The 13,680-nt window shown below is 50.5% G+C and overlaps 6 protein-coding genes across 6 annotated transcripts; 4 read left to right on the forward strand and 2 right to left on the reverse strand.

Annotated features, from left to right (window-relative positions):
• Positions 1-381: 381 nt before the first annotated feature.
• Positions 382-843, forward strand: N7468_006374 (cytochrome c oxidase assembly protein COX16; the record flags this gene model as incomplete). The annotated part of the gene is made up of 2 exons (XM_058475670.1): positions 382-705; positions 763-843. 2 exons carry the CDS (start codon positions 382-384, stop codon positions 841-843), a joined length of 405 nt encoding a protein of 134 aa, XP_058328560.1.
• Positions 844-2,206: 1,363 nt separating this feature from the next.
• Positions 2,207-4,461, forward strand: ptpA (uncharacterized protein; the record flags this gene model as incomplete). Its single annotated transcript, XM_058475671.1, has 4 exons — positions 2,207-2,582; positions 2,667-3,561; positions 3,605-3,653; positions 3,718-4,461. 4 exons carry the CDS (start codon positions 2,207-2,209, stop codon positions 4,459-4,461), a joined length of 2,064 nt encoding a protein of 687 aa, XP_058328561.1.
• Positions 4,462-4,904: 443 nt separating this feature from the next.
• Positions 4,905-6,648, forward strand: N7468_006376 (F-box domain protein; the record flags this gene model as incomplete). Its single annotated transcript, XM_058475672.1, has 2 exons — positions 4,905-5,724; positions 5,789-6,648. 2 exons carry the CDS (start codon positions 4,905-4,907, stop codon positions 6,646-6,648), a joined length of 1,680 nt encoding a protein of 559 aa, XP_058328562.1.
• Positions 6,649-6,995: 347 nt separating this feature from the next.
• N7468_006377 (uncharacterized protein) lies at positions 6,996-7,624 on the reverse strand (the record flags this gene model as incomplete). Its single annotated transcript, XM_058475673.1, has 2 exons — positions 6,996-7,059; positions 7,116-7,624. The coding sequence occupies 2 exons, from the start codon at positions 7,622-7,624 to the stop codon at positions 6,996-6,998; spliced, it is 573 nt and encodes a 190-aa protein (XP_058328563.1).
• A 487-nt stretch (positions 7,625-8,111) lies between these two features.
• Positions 8,112-9,965, forward strand: N7468_006378 (FGGY-family carbohydrate kinase; the record flags this gene model as incomplete). Its single annotated transcript, XM_058475674.1, has 3 exons — positions 8,112-8,240; positions 8,296-8,856; positions 8,916-9,965. The coding sequence occupies 3 exons, from the start codon at positions 8,112-8,114 to the stop codon at positions 9,963-9,965; spliced, it is 1,740 nt and encodes a 579-aa protein (XP_058328564.1).
• Positions 9,966-10,313: 348 nt separating this feature from the next.
• Positions 10,314-13,631, reverse strand: N7468_006379 (calcium/hydrogen antiporter; the record flags this gene model as incomplete). The annotated part of the gene is made up of 4 exons (XM_058475675.1): positions 10,314-10,578; positions 10,663-10,826; positions 10,886-11,752; positions 11,802-13,631. 4 exons carry the CDS (start codon positions 13,629-13,631, stop codon positions 10,314-10,316), a joined length of 3,126 nt encoding a protein of 1,041 aa, XP_058328565.1.
• Positions 13,632-13,680: the final 49 nt, after the last annotated feature.

Consider the following 13,680-nt stretch of genomic DNA (forward strand, 5'->3'; position numbering starts at 1 on the left):
TAGTGACAGAATTCCTATGTTGGGATTGAGGGGGACTGCGGCGCGTAGAGCTTTGTAGATGAAAGGAATCTGCGATGAAGGATGGCACACTTATGAACAATGCCTCAGGCCAATGGCGAGTAAGGTCCACCGATGTAGAGAACCTTGTCAGTAGTGAATGTTCAGTCAGCCCTTGGTCGCTCCAATGACTACAACGCGATAAAAGGGAAATTCGTGAACCCGCGCTGCGAGCTCCAAAATACAAAATAAGAAGCCCAAACGCGGCGGCCCGGATAATTGTTTATCCGTGATGCTCCTGTAGCTCAATCTCGTGATTTATTCCATACAGTACTCGATCTATTCCCTTTGGACCCTGTCATACGATTTCGCTTTCCAGCCGACATGCCAACGTTCCAATCCAAAACCTTCCGACGGGCAACCACTGCATCCTCATCACTCAGTGAGAGGCTTGGCGCATTCTATCGAGCGCGCTTAGTTCGCCATCCATTTCTACTTTTTGGCCTACCCTTCATGACTGTCATTGTCGCAGCGTCTTTTGCTTTGACACCTGCAACGGCCCTGCGGTATGAGCGATATGACAGAAAAGTTCAACAAGTCAGCAAAGAAGAGGCCTTCAATCTTGGCCTGAAAGGCCCGGATGGCGAAGAGGGCATCAAGCGGAACCCGCGTCGACGGGTCATTGGCGATGAGCGAGAGGAATACTATGTACAGTTCCAGACCTATCCGTGTGGTTCCATCCAAAACTGACTAATTCCTTTTCAGAGACTTATGGCGAAAGACCTAGACGACTGGGAACAAAAGCGAGTGAAGAGATTTGAAGGTGAACCAGATGGAAGGCTTTAAGAAATGCGACACATCCGTGCGATCCCATCGAGGAACTTCACCCCAGACCTGAGATGCTGCATGCGGCTTTTGGCTTTTTAATATCCCCGGAAGGGAGGGTGATCATTTGCTTAGCCTTCACTTAGCCTTCACTACATGAGCCATAAAACCTGGTGCGGTGTATCTACTGTATCAGCCTGGCTATTCGATTGCTTTCGCCACCCAGAGACCCACCCGCCTCATCATTGTGGCTTTTCGGGACAATAGAGTGGATAATGTATGAGGTGAGGTGAGGTGAGACGGATGGACGGATATGCTGCATCAAGGCCATAGTCAGCCTCCTTCCAGCAAGGCTACTCCCGGAACCGCCACCCCTTCCGCCTTCCCAGCCATTCCAAAGTTGAGCAAGCCGGGGTTGGTGTCAATCTGTTATTTCAGTTTGGCTCTGGCTTCCAAATACCTGCAAACTGCTCAGACCCTATATCCAATGTGGCTAACCCTGAAACCCGACATTTCCAAGTAATCTTCTACGTTCATACCTCACCCTTGGTCATAGAGACTGTCTGTATCTATACCCACTCTAGAAAGCGATCCCACGCCATTAGTGGAGACATTACATCGGTAGATTCCCACCCCAACGTTGTTTTTTGAGTTTTGGCGTTTTGTTCTGGAGGAACTGGTCCCATGATATACTTATCCCACGAAGACCACTCTAGAGCTTCTAGGACAAGGATACATGGGCATGAGGCATGCGCGTTGAACACCAGGACCCAAACCCGCGTATAATTCGGTTCAATATGAATGGTTTGAGACCAATCGCATGTTGTTTTTTTCATATTTAAATGGACTTTTTCCCCGAGCCGAGGGCTGGGCCCGTGATCCCCACACAATAACGTCATAGTTCTTTTTCCCTTCGAAGCCACTGCCACCTCTCCCGGTGCCTTAATAATCATGGAATGACATCGGCGCTGGATATCAGGTTCTGCTCCTCGCTTCCATTGGCCTGAATTGCCCTGGTCATTCTGGCTGGACCCTTTTCGTCCTCTTCCCCCTCGAACGCCTTCTAGCCCATCTTACGTCAGTCACCATTTCTTATGCTCACTTTCTCTTCAAAACCCTCGCCATACGAATAGTATCTCCAGGGCTCGCCCATATTGAATTGCAACCCGTGCTCCAACTACGATTCTAGGAAAAGTGACGGATGGTATGACCTGCTATTGTCACTTGAATACACCTGGGCTTCAAAGTACTGGGCGTTAGACCAGTGGCCATGACGGGTCCTGGGCGATCCCCTTCCTCGCCTTGGGCACCACAGGCACAAGGAAGCCCTCGCGAGGGCAAAGGGCAGCAATCATTTCGTCCCGTTTCGCCATCGAACACCGGCATGCAGAGCGGCTCCATATCAGAACGACCTAGCTCAAACTACTTTGGCATCACCGTAGAGAACACGAGCAATCCCCCAACTTCCACTCCAGGACCTCATGCACAAAAGAACTGGGGCCAGTATTCTCGAGCCCAGTCTACTCTGCCAAGCCCCAAGTTACAATTATATTCCCAAGAGTCCGTCTCCGAGGGGCTCGTCAACCTGTTGAGATCTGAATCTGATACCGACAAAGATCGTCGGGAATCCGCTGTTAAGCGTGATCCCTCTCAAGATGGCAGCTCGGATACGAAGAATGGCGAGTCAACCCAGTGGGCTCAATTGCACTTTGGCGGGAACAAGCCGGCAGACCACAAGAACTCGACAACGCCCTCGATAGGTAAGTCTTCTGTGAACAAACCCCCTGGTTTTCTCTCCTCCCTATACAGCAACTTGAACCATACCTAACCTACCATTCCATCAGAACTGGCGCCTGGATCGTCCCAGTGGGTTTCACCTGAGCGCTGCGCGGATATTGTCAAACCTCCTGCCAAAGGCGTACTCTTACTGGATGTTCGACCATTTGCCCACTACTCTCAATCCAATATACGTGGCTCATTGAATCTATGCATACCAACTACTTTGCTCAAACGCCGTTCATTCGATACACAAAAACTCGAAGGTACATTCACAAGCGACCTTGACAAGGAGAAATTCGCCAAATGGAAGGAGTGTCATACCATCATCGTTTATGACGCTGCCACAACTGAGTCGAAGGATTCGGCTCCTCTCTTGAACGTTATCAATAAATTCCAGGCAGAAGGCTGGAAAGGTGAAGGCTTAATCTTATGGGGTGGTTACAAAACATTCTCTTCCCGCTTCCCCTTCTTGCTCCACAGACCCCAAATGGAAACAGCCAGCCAGTCTCCGAAGAAACGGCACCCAATGAGCATTAACCTGGGGTCGATAGCCCCTGTTGTTGGGGGGTGTGCTTTACCCGACTCCTCATCGGCTGCAAATCCGTTCTTCAGTAACATTCGTCAAAACATGGATCTAGTGGGTGGCGTCGGGCAAATCGCCTTGAAATTACCGGACAACTTGACAGAATCAAAGCGGAGGCGGCTTCCTCCCTGGCTACGAAATGCTTCAGATGCTAAAGATCAAGGCCATGTGGTATCAGACAAGTTCCTCGATCTGGAAAAGAAAGAGCTTGAGCGGATGAAGCAGGCTTTATCTTATGACGGATCTTCGGCCTCGGCGGGAGGAGCTTCCAAGAAGTACAGAGTCGCCGGTATCGAAAAGGGCACAAAAAACCGATACAACGACATATATCCATTTGATCACTCTCGAGTCCGACTTGAAGAAGTACCGCTGGGGGGGTTGTGATTATGTGAATGCCAATCATATTAAAGCTGAGTATAGCAACCGTCGTTACATTGCAACACAAGCCCCAGTCCCCGATACGTTCAACGTAAGTGACACCCCATTAATCAAAGATGTTGGATGGAGCCTAACCGAGATATGACATTATCTAGGACTTTTGGCGGTTGATTTGGGAACAAGACGTCCGTGTCCTCGTTTCTTTGACCGCTGAAGTGGAACGAGGCCAAGTGAAATGCCATCCCTTCTGGCAGTCTGGGGATTACGGGCCATTCAAGGTCAAAGCCTACCAAGAGCGACACATCAATGTTGAACCCCATCCAGTCCATTCCGAGTCCCAGAAGTCTTCCGCCCCAGACCAAAGAACACAGCGAACAGATGACAACAATGAAAACCCCGTTATCATTGTGCGGCATTTCAGCCTCTACCATACCGCTCTACCATTCCAACCGCTTCGAGATATCACACAGCTCCAGTACCCTTACTGGCCTGATTTTGGAACCACCTCGCAGCCTGCTCATTTACTCAGTCTCATTGAGCAATGTAACAAAGCGGTGCGTGCCACCAGCAAGACAGAGTTCAGTAGTCACGAAGCGAACCCAAGCGGTCAGCGACCAATCTTAGTCCACTGCAGTGCGGGTTGCGGGAGGACAGGGACTTTCTGCACAGTGGACAGTGTACTGGACATGCTGAAACGACAACGGGCTCCGGACGCACAAACTACTAGCTCTCCGGAATGGGTCGACGATCCCAATATTGACTTGATCACTAAGACCGTGGAAGACTTTCGGACTCAGCGCCCGAGCATGGTGCAAAATCTTAACCAGTTTGTCCTCTGCTATGAAAGTATCCTTGAATGGCTGGTCTCGCGGATGGACGATGAACACGACCAACGGTGATGATTGGAGATACCCATTTTCTTTTCTGACTTGTCATTTGAAACTTGCATACTCTAGGGGGTTGGAGGTCTGGGTTGAGTTCCTGCATGATAAACCGCTCGTGTTTCCTTGTCAACGCTTTCTTGTTTTGTGATTTGAAGCCATAGAAAGTAGAATCAAATCTATGGGTGCCAAATCGAGCCTACTCACAAATAAGCGACTCTTTAAGAGCCAGTAGAGGCCCTAGACAGGGCCAAATATTTCCCAAGCCTCTTTCAGAGCCCAGAGCTCCTTCAAGGTGGAGAATGAGCGAACTTGAAGATCCGGAGCTGCCTGGGCCAAGTGGAGAGACCTCAAGGCAACAAGCGGCTCGTGCGCCGAACTACCAAACTCACCCGGACTATAAAATCAACATCGCTTGAAGTACTTCGCCTTTACAACCCACTCACCCCTTCCCACCCAAAATGGCGAGAATTTCTCTTACCTCGTTGCCCCCTGAGTTGATTCAATTGATACTGCAGAAATGTGACCTGCCCTCTTTTCTCCAGGCGGCCTTTTCGTGCCGGGTTTTACTGGGGAACGCTTGTTCCAGCTGCGCCCTCATTCTCCACCACCTTCAAGAATCACCGGGATTCCTTGATGAGGTTAATGGCCTCACGAACAAACAGCTCTTCCGTCAACTGCTCAGGGTCGCTCGACGTGAGCTTTATGGAGCGGAGTTTGTCTCTAACAGCAAGCTCTACAAGTTTGGGGGTCGGGTGATCGACGCCCATGCGTCGTCCCTGACAGATGTTGCGAAGACCCGACGGGTATTTCTCGTGTTCAAAAATGACTCGACGGTCTACCTCATGGACGTACAAGATGGTAAGCTCACCCTGCGACGCCGACTAGAGTCACCCGCAGAGAAGTTCGGCAAGGTCGACATTCTGCAAACAGTGTGGGACCACCGCGGGCTTTACGTTCTACATCGCCTAGCACCCGATCCGACACAAGTGGGCGGTTCATTTGTGAAAGATGCGCAGCAGAAGAACTCGATATTTTTAGCTTGCTACGATCTTCAAGCTGAGCAAGAAACCATAAAGCTGTACACGCTCCCCGAGGAAAGTGAATACAAGCCGATATGCCTTGCAGTGCATGGAGACAATTTCGCCATTTCTTGGCAGCACAAAGACGAAGAAGACAGCCATAGCGTATTCCTTTACTCAATGGATGAGGCCTATGAGCAGAACGAGAGTGATACACTGGCTGAAGAGATTGAAGGCCAACCTCATCCTCAAATTATCAGTTTGCCCCCCCCAAACCCAGCGACTTGAACCGAAGACTGACCGGGTGGACAATATTCTAATAGATTGCGCTTATTCGTCGCATCTCCTGTCTGACATCCGCCGCAGCATGCCCAACAGCGACGGGCCCCAGTTGAAGGGCCCCAGTGTGAGGTTGGCTTTCAATGACCGAGGCAAACAACTACTCCATTACTATCGGGCACAAACTCTCTTCGGCTCGTTTCATAGGGTTTCCAACTTAGACCCGATTCACGCTCATAGGGCCATCCACAACAAGTGCAATGTCCAGTTCTCAACTTCGCTCTCCCTCCAGTTCTCCATCGGCATACCATTCTTCGGTGCTCATGTCGAAGGGGACATAGCTGCCGGAGTTCCTTGCCACTGGAGATATCTTGCCGTTGGGATTGCAACCCATAGAGTTGAGCATTGGACTGTAGCATGTATTCTGATGTCCGAATCCTTTCCGAGAGCCCAGCGATGTACTCACGTCATGAACATCGAGCGAGGACGACGGTTCGACGAATGGTCGATCATGGCCCAGCTAGGAGGATATGAAGAATCAATTACTTCCCAAGGGTCGCTCATCGCAGCCTCGGTCCTCGGAACTCGACTGGCGATGGCCAGCTGGAAGACTGTCACCGTATGGCCTATCAATCCCCAATGTTTGATCACATACCTCCTTGACTACGATTATGATATCTTCTATCGAAATTCATGCCGATCAGAAGAAGGCCATCTCATACTTCGACCCGTTGTCATCCAGCTTGATGCTGTCTGCTGCCAGCTTCAGTTCACCGACGACGAAAATGAACTCATTGCTATTACAGACAAGGGACTTATTATCTTGCATCTTGAGCCAAATGGAAAGGGGGCCCGAGTGGTGATTCCCCGAGAAGACGAACTCCTGACGCAAGAAATGGGCTGATAGCCATTCTCCGCCACGGTGCCCAGCTGAGCCGAGATTGTTGCGCGAGAGAAATCCGCGTCGGATCTGACGACTGGGAAGGATGGGATTTCTTCGAATTTACGAGGTACTGTTGTCGAAGTCGTATTGAGCGTTGGCTGCTTTGCCCTTTCTTTTGCGCTTCTTTCCATGAACGATTCTACGAACTTGCTACCAATTGCATGAGGGCATCGAGGAATCTTGATGATCATCCTAGTCGGCGCGTGTCTGTAGAACTCCACAAAAGCAGCATATTATGGATGCATCCCAGACGAGTAATTGTAGTTCCATATGTAAAGTTGGGATGTTATTAAGACTATATCATGCGCTCATTGTCCTTCCCCGCCCCCGGACATGGTCAAGAACATAACAATTAGAAGCACCCACCAATACCTATTCAACTATTAGAGAAAGGAAGCAAATTGTCGGAACCGAGACATATAACTTACTTTTGGAGCAAGGTCTTCTCCGGCACCTCTTCCGGATTTTGTCCATCGGGGCCAATGACCACCGGTCGGTTCAGGTGAGGCTGCGGGCCAGGCGCACTCGATATGAGTTGCACTTTCAGGTCCGTGTGTTCAGGTGATGCAGAAGAGGTTGCTGGGGTGGCACCCAGCGAGACGTGGAAGACCTCGTGAGTTGGACCAAGATGGAGACGAAGCTGAGGTTGATGGGCATCACTAGACAAGGCGGACCGCGACACAAGGCTTCCAGACCATAGCTTAGGATTTTCGGATGTAGAAGTGTAGAGACCAATTCGAAGAAGGTCATCGGAGTCGGTGGTGGAGGGAGGGTGGTAGGATAGCAAGTCGGACTTCAATGTCGCCGGGTCGTAGGAGACACGCGCAAGGACGGTCGGTTGCGCATCATGTACTGGCCAGTAGAATATATCTGTCGTGATATCTGCGAGGGCAACGATTGGGAGGGCGAGGGCCCCGAGGAGAGACCGCAGGTGCATTGTGGTTGAAGCGGAAAGCAGAGAACTTGAAGCTCCATGGTGAGATGGGGGTGCCACTGGTATTGTAATTATAAGTAATTTATAGCAATGCGGTGAGACCAGCCGGTGATATTGCCAGCTGGGAGTAATTACCGTGTATTCGACTCTGTTGGCACATGGGAGGAAAAGAAACGCATCCTTCTTGACGGGGTTGACATGTTTGATTTCCCTCGAGTCTCAATTATTGTTCCTAGAAATACCTCCACGGTTGGGCTATCGCCAACCCAATATATGTTGGTTTCATTCCGAAATTACTTCCCTTGCCCCAAGTCCCCCACCCCTATCACATTTGCGCCCTCTTTCAAGTTTGTCATTACCTCTGAGCGCTGTTTAGCATCCAAAACCGTGTGGTGCTTCTACGTCTGGAGTTACACACACCCGCGGTGCCGCCTTTCCTCACGAATACACAGACCCTCCAGATCTTGCTTGGAATTGCGAAGGTGCCGGAATGGATCATTACATTGGCATTGATGTCGGCACAGGCAGTGCACGTGCCTGCATCATCAACTCAGCGGGGGACATTGTCGGGGAGGGCTCAGAAAATATCGATCGACAAGATCCTGAGCATGGATTCCATGTACCCAACCCAGAATGATCTGCGCCAGTCAACCTCCCATGCTAACAGGATCTAGGAACAATCTACAACAAATATCTGGCAAAGTGTTTGTATTTCAGTCAAAGATGCCTTGAAAGAAAACAATACGGACCCGGGCTCGATTCGTGGAATCGGGTTCGATGCGACCTGCTCCCTCGCAGTCTTTCATTATGAAACTGACGAGCCAGTTTCTGTGACATACCCAGACTTCAAGTCCGAGCAAAACGTCATCTTATGGTTGGACCAGCGTCCAATCGAAGAAACCATGCAGATTAACAACACTGCTGATCCTGACTTGCTCCGATATGTAGGAAGCAAGATGTCTCCTGAAATGGAGATTTGTAAGGTTCTTTGGCTCAAGAACCACATGCCTCAGGAGATGTTTGATAAATGTAGCTTTTATGACCTGGCTGACGCCCTTGTTCACATCGCAGCTGGCACAGAAGATAAAAGCTTTCAAATCGCTGATCGAAAAAGCGGTTCCATGCCGGTTGGAATTGACGGAAGTGTCAAGGGCTGGAAGGAGAACTTTCTGAGGGCCATTGGCCTGGGAGATTTAGCCCAGGATGGATATAAGCGGATCGGTGGCGTGAATAAGGTCCTTTATTCTCTTCTCCATATGCTGCATGACGGAGTTTGCTGATCTTTCCCTATCAGAGCGGCGAATATCGAAGTGCAGGCGAGTTGGCGGGTCATCTTTGTGAGAAGGCTGCATCGGATCTCGGTCTGCCACCAGGGATTCCGATCGGCAGCGGCGTTATTGATGCCTATGCTGGTTGGATTGGTACTGTGGGAGCCAAAGTCGACCTGGGACCTGGCCATATGATCCCTGATGTCCCAGGAAATGACGAGGCTCAAGCCTTAACACGACTCGCAGCCGTTGCCGGAACATCAACATGTCATTTGGCCCTGTCTCCAGATCAAATATTTGTTGATCGTATCTGGGGTCCATTCCATGACGTCGTTCTTCCTGGCTACTGCATCACAGAGGGAGGCCAGACAGCCACGGGTGAATTGTTAAGGCATGTCGTCGAAAATCATCCAGCTTATGGACAGGCAAAATATTCCATGGGCCCAGGGGAAAGTATATACGATTACTTGGATGGTCATCTGAAGGATATGATGAGAGGTCAAAATGCGCCCTTCATCTCTTATCTTGCCCGTCACTTCTCCTTCTACGGCGATCTGTATGGAAACAGATCCCCTGTTGCTGACCCCTCGATGGCCGGGTCGGTGATTGGATTGACAAGTGACAACTCTGTCGACAGCCTCGCCATATATTACTATGCGACCCTCGAGTTTATTGCCTTGCAAACGAAACATATCGTTGAGACGATGAGCCAGGCGGGACACCGCCTCAAATCCATTTTCATGTCTGGCTCGCAGTGCAAAAACGAGATCCTCGTGGCCCTCATTGCGTCGGCATGCAATAGGCCCGTTGTTATCCCCAAGTATGTCGATTCTGCTGTCTGTCATGGATCTGCAATGATGGGAGCGAAAGCCGCCAGTGCCACTGAGGATGGCAGAGGCGAAAAACTATGGGATATCATGAACCGTATGAGTAAGCCTGGTAGAAGTGTGATGCCAACACAAGATGCCAGGCAGAAGTCTTTGCTGGAGGCCAAGTACAGGATCTTCTTGGAACAGTGCAACACACAGCAGAAGTATCGCAAGTCAATTGACGAGGTTGTTAATAATTGGGCTTAATTTGGCCCTCGGAAAAGGCCCTCATTTCTACGGTATGCTATTCCATCCCATAGGATTAGATAAAGAGTCTGACGGACAAGACCTTGCAATGTAATTGGGTTGCAAATGGATACTAGTGCTAGGTTTCATTACTATGCAAGCTATTGATGTCCACGAAGCCATATGTACGCCAGTCCTGCCAGGCAGAAAGCTCGAATCCAACGAATGACAGGTACAAGAAAGAAAACACGCCCGCTAGAATGATTATACTTGCGAGAAACCGGATAGATATCACGCAGAAATTTTCAGCAAGACTGTCTTCAAAATTGCCAGGCGACTATCATTCATCGCATGTCAGATATGTGCAGCCTAGTAAGCGGCCCCGGAGCCGGCGCGACCAATAGTGTAAAACTTTTGGGAGCGATTGGCATCAAGGGCCAGCGTGTCAAATCGATTTACACCCATGGAGTTCATGTTGCTGTAGCCAGACAGGTAAAATCCAATGACAACGAAGAGATATGTGAGGACAAGAACTGAGCCCTTGAAGTAATTGCTCTTGCCTTCTCCGTGGACATTCGACAGTAAGAAGATGCAGAGAATTACAGTGATCATGTCCCACTGTGGAAAGATGAGGCTATAAGTGTGGTAATTTTAGGTTAGCAAAGGAAGGCACAGCAGTGACAATAGCGAAGCAAACAGTGGCAAGGAAACTACTCACTTGAATGAGTGCGATGCAAGTTCGGTTGGGTCTACGGAGCTCGAGTAATAAGCGCTAAAGAGAACCAGGGCAGGTACCTGCAACATGCAGACCTGCAGGGCGTAAGCAGAGCCGACTTCCATAGACAGTGCAATATTGCCGTTCATAGCGAATGAAATGGCATTCTGTAGCGCAGTTAATACAACAGAACATAGAGTCAAGCAAAGAATAGGCTCTAGCTTACCAAGAATTCAGTCGTGTTGGGAACCAGAGCGAAGAGTGTGATACCGAGGAACTTCTCGTCAACATCTACACTCTCCAGCACCACATCGACAGTGTCAACCAGAATCTCCGCAATGATTGCATAGAGGATAGTTGCTCCGAGGAGGATAACTGAACTCTTAGTTTTGCTCCAGTTCGGTGCGTCGTGGCCGCCGCTCGATTGAGCAGGCTCTACGGGCACACCAAGATCTCCGGACTCTTCGCCAGATTGAACTGCCTGAGCAGCAGCAGTCCGACCCGCATGACGTCCGATAGTCTGCTGCCCCGAAAGTTTACGGTTTCGAGCGTTGTCACGGATAGTCCCCGCTGCGACCTCTGCAGCCGCTAGATGGGGGGCGAGGCCATCGGTTTGTTCCTCATTGAGGCCAGGGGTGCTAGTTGCATTTGTCCGTCCATCCCAATTCGTGGATGGAGGAACTAGATGAGGTGTATGACTCCGAAGTTCGTCCTCGGCCCTTTCTGCATTGTTTGCACGCCTGGCATCGGACTTGAGATGTTGCAGCGATTTATTATAGACTCTTTTGTAACTGTGAGCGTCCCGGATGGCCCCTGATGCTTCAGGCAATACGGCGCTGTGGATTGAATCTTGGATAGGTTTTTTCTCATCATGTTCTGCCCAGATCAAAGCAGCGTGGGTTCTGAGAGTGAACCAAAGACCGATGACGTAAGACAGAAAAAGAGACACCGCTGCAATCCAGGCGTAAGGCTGGACAGCCTTTTGGAAAAAGGTATCCTGAATAGCGGCAGATTGAGTGAAAAAGCACTGGCGGCAGTCTCTGTCTTCTCCGATATCAAATACTCCGTTACAGGCATGGCAATTGATCTCGTGCTAGAAAACGTTAGAATCAGATGACTTGGAAGTTGCGATCAGTGCTTACACTGCCAAACACTTGATAGAAGAGCGTAGGCCCAAAAGCCGCGATAACAGCGAAAAGCAGCATCGTCGAGGTCACCCCAGCAGATTTCACATTGAACCGCTGGGTTTTGCGTTTGATAGCACCGAAGCACATGGACAGGCCCGGCAGAAACAAAATACCGGCAAAGATGCTACCAATAAGACTGCCCTCAACCAGTTGAGCTTTGCCCTCGGTCAAGGCCACGCAGTAAAGATAAACTTCCACGATCGTTGAGAAAAACGCATTGATGGCGGCACCTAGCCCCATCGAAGACTGGGCTGAAATCGAAGCCACAGCCTGTCCAATGAAATAGGCCAACGGGATGATCGAAAACAAGGACAAGGTGAAAATAAGGCCTGGGTGTGTTACCCAGGATTGCACCCCCAAAAGTCGGTCCAGAATATGGAAGTCGGCGATCACAAAGACGACCACGCTCAGGAGGTTAATGAAGAAGATGTTAGTACCGTCAATCGTGTACTTCCAGTATCTGGAACCTGCTGCTCGGTAAGTGCAGAGAAGAATGGATGGAGAGGAGAATCCAGTGCTGAGTCGAGCATAAGAAGTATCAGAGTGAAACGAGAGGGCGAGAGGATGGCGTCGCAGATGGCTCGCCAGGATTAATGTGACACGGCCCATGGGGATCCAAAATACTAACAGCCAACATACCAGGGAAACAAGAAGCATCAAGGGCCCCACGAGGAAATAGAAGAAGATGAAGAAGACCACCCGACCCAAAGTCCACTCTCCACGGCCAAATAGGCGACGCTTCGGGGGGCCCTGTTGCGAGTCATCCCGCCGGCCTCGTTGCGGCCGACCGAGCAGACTATCCTGCTCACCAGCCGAGTCCACAGTGTTTCTGCGACGGCCTATAAGAGACCGATTACTTTCGGGACCAAAAAACAGTCGGGTCACGCCTTCCTCCAAGTCCTCGCCATTCTGCCACCGTTCGTATTCGCCGATGCTGCGGCCTTCTCCCTCGTCCTCTTCCGCGTAGGCGTCATCTGTTTTTAGAAGAACAAAAGACCCAAATGGATAGAGGAGATATCTGGAGAGCCCCGAGAACACTCTTCCATAGGCGACAGCACTGGAGGAATAGGCGAAGAAGAAACACGCTACCGCAGCCAGCAACGCGACGAGAGCAAGCCACCACCCAAAGACTAGGGACCATACAACATTGCTCAGAAATATCATGGGGCTTACGCGGGAGCCGGGTGCCCCAGGCGACGAATGAATATCACCCTCCGCAGTCTTCTCCACAGATCGATTCTTCTTGTACAAAGCGGGTTTCCAGATCCTCAGTCCAAAAGGATGGGTATCATTGATAGCTTGTTGTCGGTCCTTGAGGGTAAAGCTTGCTGCGTCACTGTCATCATCCTCATCGTCAACTTCGTGAGCGTCGTCTTCGTCTTCATCCCCATCGCCGCGATCGCTCCCGCCTTGAGACTCTCTGAGAGACGGAATAGAAGCATCCAGACCAGGGTTTGGTAGGTCGAGGTTCTCCATACTCGCATTTTCCCAGTCTGCTCGTGTCACCGGAGTGGGCCTCGCGCTGGGCCGTCGTTGAAGGTTCGGGCTGCGTGCTGGTGGGCGAATTCTTGGAGACGCCTGGGAGATAGGTGCATATTGAGCCGCATCTTCCTCGACTTCATTGAGTCCATCGTCAGCCGAGAATTGCTGGCCCTTATGTGGAATCCGTCTTGTCGAGGACATGCGCCGGGTGACCGCGGGCTTTTTAGGTCTGTCGGCAGATGTGGAGGTTCCGGTACGGTTGGTCAAATCTTCCTGAGTCTCGTTCACGCGCATCTCGGTCATTGATTCGGGAGGGAGGGAGTCTAGAGTTCCTTTTGCCCAGAATATTAGC

Source organism: Penicillium chermesinum (genome assembly GCF_028974085.1).
Source record: "Penicillium chermesinum strain IBT 19713 chromosome Unknown utg000005l:1.0-4115287.0:1.0-4118363.0, whole genome shotgun sequence".
Lineage (NCBI taxonomy): Eukaryota > Fungi > Ascomycota > Eurotiomycetes > Eurotiales > Aspergillaceae > Penicillium > Penicillium chermesinum.